The 7,867-nt window shown below is 33.9% G+C and overlaps 1 protein-coding gene across 1 annotated transcript; it reads left to right on the top strand.

Moving 5' to 3' along the window:
* The first annotated feature begins 581 nt into the window (after positions 1-581).
* LOC129303125 (vesicle transport protein GOT1-like) lies at positions 582-6,800 on the top strand. Its single transcript, XM_054942200.1, has 7 exons — positions 582-724; positions 1,846-1,909; positions 4,889-4,980; positions 5,084-5,164; positions 5,267-5,364; positions 5,454-5,535; positions 6,358-6,800. Exons 2-7 carry the CDS (start codon positions 1,879-1,881, stop codon positions 6,394-6,396), a joined length of 423 nt encoding a protein of 140 aa, XP_054798175.1. The 5' UTR covers positions 582-724; positions 1,846-1,878; the 3' UTR covers positions 6,397-6,800.
* Positions 6,801-7,867: the final 1,067 nt, after the last annotated feature.

Here is a 7,867-nt window from a genome sequence, read left to right as displayed (position 1 = left end):
AGTATATTTATTAAAATTAAAAATTTTTATACAACTTTTATTTTAAAAATATAAATAAAAAATATAAAATAAAAATATTAAATTTTTTTTTCGGTATAAACCATCTGGTATCCTGGGTTCATTACTGATGGGACAACCTCTTTGAGGTTGCGTTAATTATCGTGTTAGTCACTCCTCAAAATTCGAACCTCGCCTTGAGAAATACTAATAGTAGTTCTTTCCAACTCTATCAAGCATCCATTGGTTAAAAAAATATTAAATTTAAACTGTTTGAATTAAATTTAAATGGTCTAAGTCTTAGGCAGAGGAGATTTTTCTTAAAGAAGAGAAGCCAACTTCATATAATTCTTGGAAAGATGAGAAGTTACTGATTGAAAGCAAGATGACAAGGTATTGATGGCCCAAAACAGAAAAAAAAAAAAAAAGGATGAGAAGTTATACATGCTGTCTCGTTCTATTGGCCAAACAGCATCATAATCTCATTTTTATTTGTTATTAAAAATTAAAAATATCTTTTTGACCAACAAAATTAAAAATATCCGAATAAAAGGAAAAACCTCCGCAAGCAACCGGTAAAACTTAAAGCTTGTCACGCGCCTCTCTCTCTCTCGCACGCACACAGCTATTGCCGTTGCGAATCCCGAACCCCTGCTTTCTCATACTGACCAGGACCACCTGCTCCGACGACGATCTGCGCTACAGTTCGGTGACTATACGGCAACAGGTGAGCTCTCGCTCTACTGCTTTCTTAGTTTCTTTCTCCATGTGAATCTTAATCGTGATCATATTTCTTCTGGTGCAGATAAGATTTAAGATCCAAACGGTTTAGTTACCTTCACCTTGGTTTAACTGTTCAATAGTCGTTTCAGGCGTTGGTAATTTTGATTAGGGAACTTTCTCCCATCGTTTATATTGTTCAACTGGATTTTTGTCATTTCATTTTATGAGGTTTGTTTGTTTTGTTGAGGAAAAAGGGATAGAAAACTCTTTGAGAACGTTATATGTGATGTGCAGTAGTTTGAATCAGTTTGGTAGATCTATTGTTTTGTACTACATTAATTTCCATCAATTTTTAGGAATCAATTCCGAATTTATAGGATTGCCCATTTTCTTGAAGAACCACCCCGGGGGGAGGATAAAGGGGCTTAGCTATCAATTTTTAGGATGGCCACTTGTTAATTTGCATATGAGTATTTGCTTTAAATTTGGGCATTTTCAGTCTTGACGTGTTTATGTTCATTCTAGGCCTCAAAATTATAATTAGAAAATATACTAACTACAAGTTATTAATGCCATTCCAAAGTGTACGGAAACCTGAAACTATTCCTATAGAATGCACTAACTCAAGAGAATTGTCTATGCATCATTTGTCTGTCATGTTCGATGTGGCTGGTTGACTATGGGCTTATTGCATTTTGAAATAGGTGGTCATTTGTTACTTTAATAGGTTAAATTTTGTGGGACTTGGCTGTTGTATTCCAGCAATATGTGTGCATGGAGTGACTTTGGCTTTTCTTATTAAGTTTCTTGATATTGTTGGATGTACTTTTGCTTTGCAAGCATGAACCATAACCTGTTGAAATCTATTTATGGATTTGAAAATTATTTGGTGTTATATGGAAGGATGAACTGAAAAATTGACTTCATTTGTTCATTCAGAATATTTACATTTTTCTCTTTATCATTGTAATTGTTGGTTTTTCCATGATTATTTCTGGATTGAGATTGTATCTGCTGGTCATAATGCTCTATGACATTTGATTAGCTGTCCGAGTTGAATATCAAGTTATTAACTCATGTTCATACTTTAACTGAATTTTATTCTTTTGTTATGTGTTTGTGAAGGAGAAGCATTTGAACATCTGAATCATTGACAAAATGGTTACCTTTGAGATGAATGATCGAAAGAGTAAGTGGAATTTCATTGTTTTTTTTTTTTGGGTGTCAATGTTAAGTGAATTTGATATCTGTGCTGTCTCGGGACTTGTGGTCATAGAGCTTGCAATAGCCAATGGTTTAGCATTTACACATTACCTTGGGGAAGTGTAATGGAACTTTGATTTACATGGGAAAAGTTATCTAAATCCTGACCTAGATTGTTATGTAATTGTAATAAATAAGAAAATAATTAATATTTAATTAGGGCTTAAATAGATTTAGATATGATCTATGATTTAAAGAGAATTTAGATCGGATTTGATATTTAAATATATTGTTATTATATTAGTAGGTTTTGGATAGATTAGGATATATATTCATATGATAATAATGCCTATAAATAAGAGGCAATAGAGTACCTAATTTCAAACTTTGATTTCCAATGAGAATTACATATTGGGATTTGCTCTCTTTATCTCTCTCTTTCATTTCTCTATTTCCCCTCTCTCTTTTTCCAATCTAAATTCTATAACAGCTGATATAGAAAATAGGAAAGAAAGTAGAAGAGAGATAGAGAAGTAGAATAGAATTGGGAAAGAATGAGGAAGAACAGAAGAGATAGAGAGAACCAGAGAGAGAGAGAGAGACTAGAGAGACAGATTCTGAGCAATAGACTTCCATTATGTCAATGGGCTTCCTAATACTTATAGGAATGCTGAGTAAAATCATTAATCAAAAGACAACTAAATGACCTAACTAGCCTCAACAGTCAATAACCATCTAAATGGCATATGCTTTTATTATTTTTGTATCATAAATCTTTTGTTTTTATGATGTTTGTATTCCCAAATAACTGTAAATAGCTATCCTACAGAAATCTTAATATTCTTGCATTCAGAAGCATATTGATTTAGTATTAAGATTCTAGGATCTAATTGATCCTGTGACATTTTGGACTTCAGGCTTTTGTTTTCCCTGATTTTAAGGTTTATATCCTCTTGGGTCAAATGAAATGGAAAGAAAATCATAAAATCAGCTATATAAAGTCTCCTTTTTCCTAATTAGTTTGATTTTTTAGTTTTGACTTTATTTGTTGAAGACTGATGGTGAGATGTCATAGCATCAAATGTGTTTTTCTCAAAGAAGGCAAAGTTTTTAAAATTATGTGAAGTGGGATTTGACTCTTATCTTTCTTTTGGTTTTGTTTATTTAATTTTTTGTATGGGCCTGAACAAGTGAAGCATGATCTGTTGCCCCAATCAATTCAACATCCAACATGGCTTATAGCTTAAGCTACTCGGTTAGTGCTGTCACAAGCTCATAGGCCCTTCATTTTCTTGTCACTTTTAGATGTGGGACTTCCTTCAAGGTTTATATCCAACATTCCCCTTCTTAATTGGGTGGCTCACTCTTTTTTTGGTCATGTTCAGATATCATTTGCCTCAACACTTTGGTCTGGTTCTTCATTGTTCAATCCTTTCATTGGAATTGGAACTTTCATTAACTAGCCCATAATTTCTTAGTGGGTCTAGCTTCCAAATGTTCCTGCCAATTCTAATTACCTGGGCATATGTTCTCTGAGTTTTATAGGCTTCAGGTCAGAGCCTTTATTTATCCTCACTGCTTGGTCTTGTACTCTTGAACCTCAGTGGTCTAAAGTCCAACAATTTATTGTTTATTATGGGGCCCTGGATCTAGCAGGGGTTAGCTTTTGATTTTTATTTTTGATACTATGTTAGTATGGGCATGAAGTAAGGAAGTGAAGTCTGGTCTGTCATCACCATTTGTTTACCATCCAAAATGGGTTTTAGGGGTGCCACAAGCTTACAACTTATAAGCCTTTTTTTTATCTTATCACTTTTAGATGTGGGATTTCTTTCAAGGCTTATCTCTTTGTAATTTCTAGTGCATTTTGATATGTTAGTAAATGTATGTTTGATTGCATTACACTTATTCGTTACATGCACTTTTGGACGTGCACATTAAGTGTTATAGTTTAGAAGATTGGGTATTTTGATCTCAATCTGATCTAGTGATCTTTCAAGTTAATTTAGTACCTCAATCTTCACAAGCTTGTATGTGATTATATTCAATTGGCCTTTGCTTATGTTTTTTCTCTACATTCATATTTCTTAGATTTCTTGCTGGGTTAACATGAGGATTGGAAATGACCATGCATGAGTCCCAATTATACAAATATTTTATTTTTTTGTCATTGATGCTTTAGTTCAAAAAATGCTTTTACCTAATGCTGTCAACCATCGTCTATTTTCAACATTATTATAGTTACAAGGCTTGGTGTATGCCATGTGCATCGAGCAAGGGTACAGTTTACAGCCCCTTAGACCTCAGCTTAAATAAAAGCAGTGGGAAATAAGAGGAAAAGAAGAGGAGATAATTTCTGAACTAACTCTTATATGAATAAATTGACTACAGCAGACATCTCAGTTATTTCAACAACTTGATGATAACTGTTTACTTCTGTAGCCAATAATGACGAATGTGGTGGGTTTCAAGACAGCAATTCCAGAAATAGATACAGAGATGAATTCCAATATAAACGACTTCTAGTCAGCTTTGGCCCATCCGAATGCAATTATGCTAGAATGGTTTTAGTAATGTTTACATAATATGATTGACATTCATCATTTAGAAGTTACTGAAGCATATGAGGATCTATCTGCAAATATGCCCATGAACTAAATGCTCATTGTGTATATATAGGTATTTCAGGGCTTCATATTGATTTTCTACAAGTTCTTGGAGGCAGAAAACTGTTCAGATTTATTCGCTTTAGAATGATTGAAGGATAACTTCGAATTATTTTTGAAGCATACACTAGGACCAATGTTTTTGTTCTTTCTTCTTTGCTGGTTGAAGTATATGATATTATCTGTACATTAGTTATTTTTCTACTTTGTTTAGCTGGTATTACATCAGTTTCACATGTAGAATTTTTACAATTCTAACATTTATGCCATTTGATGTATGAAATTGGCACATGAAACAGAGATTGGATTAGGGTTAACTGGCTTTGGTGTATTTTTTTCGTTCCTTGGGATTGTTTTCTTCTTTGACAAGGGACTACTTGCCATGGGAAATGTGAGTTTCCTGATATTACAAGTTTCTCGTTTATGTTGATCTCTTTTCTTTTGTTTAGTGATGCCTTTTCTAATGCTTTGTTATTTTTTGTAACTCAAATTAGATCCTCTTTATTTCTGGTGTGTCCTTAACCATTGGACTAAAATCAACTTTGCAATTCTTCATGAAACGGAGTAATTTCAAGGTACTTATCTGTTGTAATTGCCTATCTTCCCTTAGTGTTTCTTGCCCGCTTCATGGAATTTTTTTATCCTTTCCTATGAATTTTGTTTTGCTGATTTTGCAGGGAACAATTTCATTTGGTACTGGATTCTTTATTCTCATATTCGGGTGGCCTATTCTGGGCATGATTTTGGAGGCTTATGGGTTCATAGTACTCTTCAGGTTTGCTGGAATTTGAAAGAAACTTTATGCTGTAATGAGTTTGTTTGCATGCTTAAAGCTAATGATTGATGATTGATTACACTTTGCAGTGGTTTCTGGCCTACATTAGCTGTCTTCTTGCAAAAGATTCCCATTCTTGGTTGGTTGCTTCAACAACCATTTGTTAGATCGGTATGTTTATGTGGTGAAGTGTCTTATCATTTTTAAGCCTGCATAGAAGTATTTTGTTATGACACTGTATTGTTGATGTTATACTGTTATCGTGTATGGGTGTTACTTTGACAATCATGGCCTTATCATAAAACTCACATAGAAATATATAGTTGCCATAGATTAAAGTAAGTATCTTAATTTCCATTCAAAGTAATGACTTAGACCTCAAATTTGAAAAACAAGTTAACCCTCTAGTTTCACAATATTGGAGCTGGAGATCTCAAGTTTGCCATTACTTCTGTGATAAGAATTCAATTAAGAAAACTTTGTGGTTGGTCATTTGTCATGACTTCTTGTCGTTGGTCTTTTGTTAGCACCAAAGCGATTAGTTTTGTCAGCGTAATTAGTTGTTGTCCAGTGTGCTCGCTCTTCACAATGTTCGAGTCAGTGAACCATATGGGGTCAGATAATATTTATGTAGGATTCATCTTTGGAAACTTCTGCTGCCAAGCTGAAGTTCCTCACGACACAGGAAGCTAAATATGCTTTCCTGTTTTACTAAGCTTGCCACTTCCTCACGCTACAGGAAGCTAAAATATGCTTTCCTCATGACGATCCTTTTTTTTGCTAGTGTTATACCATTTTTGTCTTGATTGCAGAAACCAGAAGAAAACTATGATGTTAATAATTGTCAGAACTTTTAAGTGTGTATAGATTGTTGAATGATATGTGAATGTGGAAGTTTTTCCACAATATGACATCAAGTTGAGACCTTTGGATTTTCGTGCATGATGTTTGTATTGTTCTTACTGAGGTTTCTCATTTTCTGTCAACTTCCAGTTGTTTGATCGCTACCGAGGCAGACGAGTGCCAGTGTAAGACAGGATCCTCTTAATCATAATGTAGCAGCGAGTAAGTGCACTTGTAATTGAATGTAAAGAAAATACACTGAAGGAGGCCTAACTCTTTAAGTACGCACCATGATGGAAGAAAATGATTGTCACTTCTATGATAATAGTGCAAACAAAGGAAATAGAGAGAAAGAAGTTTTGGTTTTGGTTTTGCTAGTTTCCTTGTTCGGGTCTCTCCTTTTGTATTTCATGCCTAGTTGGAAATTGAATTCATTTGATCAGGTCAGTTGCCAGATGTGCGACTCCTATTACCATACCATTTCAACTGGACAAACTTTGGGAAGCATCTAATTTGTACGCAGTATTCTATTGGCATTTGTATTGCATTCATTATAGGAATATAACGACGAATTTAAATGTTTTCATGTGAAACTTACTGTACTAGTTGGTATTGCCCGTCAAATGGTAAAATCAATAAGGATGTTGTTACATTCATATTACACTTTCAAGTTCCAACTGCGACAAAGTCTTTGTTAGGAACAATGATGAATTCATGCAATACCTTGTTCATTACGGCTAGTCTTGTCCAAAATATCGGGTATGATTGGACAAATTTCGAGTAAACTTCTGATTCTGATACTTGGAATCTTATAATTTTTATGGACAAAGTCCCAAACGGTGTGTTTGTGTGTGTGTGTGTGTGTGTGTTTTTTTTTTTTTTGGGTGATACAATTAAATGGATATAACAAAGGGGCCAACACGTTCTCTTACAGCTGATTTGATAGCGTATGATATGATATTCCACATGACTGTCTCAAGATAAAAATTTGTTTTGATGGCTTAATTAAGAGCCTGCTCTTAGCGTATCCGATTGGCCATGTTGACTTAGTGCGAGAATTGCAAGAATAAACTTCAATCGCATAACTAATGACAGCGCCATATATATATTTGAAGTTGTACAAGTATATTAGAAAAAAATAAAACTTGATCCGATTGATTGATAGAAAGAAATAGAATGAGTTAATGGAAAATAAAATAGATTAAAATAAAATTATGAATTTGATAGAAATGAGAACTGGCAAGAATAGTAATAAATTCCTGTTTCTCTGTGTCACTCCATGGCCCTAATATCTGTCATTCGCACTCTTCTATAAATCTATGATCTTATTTTAAATTATTTTATTCTCTATCAATTTATTTCATTTCTTTCTAACAATCAATCGGCTGTTGTTTATTTTTCTTGTTGGAAAACCTTTTTTCATAGCGAGTGCCTCCTGCGTTAAAGATTAATATTCATAGCATGTTAGCCTTTGTTTTCTTTGACATAGATAACCTGTCCATTATTTTCAGGCCTGCTTGCTCGTTTCTAAACTATAGGCCTGTTTGGATTCTCATTTCATTTGGAATAAATTCTGGAAGTGGAATCAAAACCAGAGTTTTGCAAATACTAATCCCAACATTCTCAATTTTGCATAACCCCATATAACTTGTGAAACTTC

The sequence above is a fragment of the Prosopis cineraria genome, unplaced genomic scaffold, assembly GCF_029017545.1.
Source record: "Prosopis cineraria cultivar Desert tree isolate PC_DT_omini unplaced genomic scaffold, ASM2901754v1 PC2, whole genome shotgun sequence".
Taxonomy (NCBI): Eukaryota; Viridiplantae; Streptophyta; class Magnoliopsida; order Fabales; family Fabaceae; genus Prosopis; species Prosopis cineraria.
Note: the sequence above shows the minus strand (reverse complement) of the source record. Positions and strands in the feature narration are given on the sequence as shown.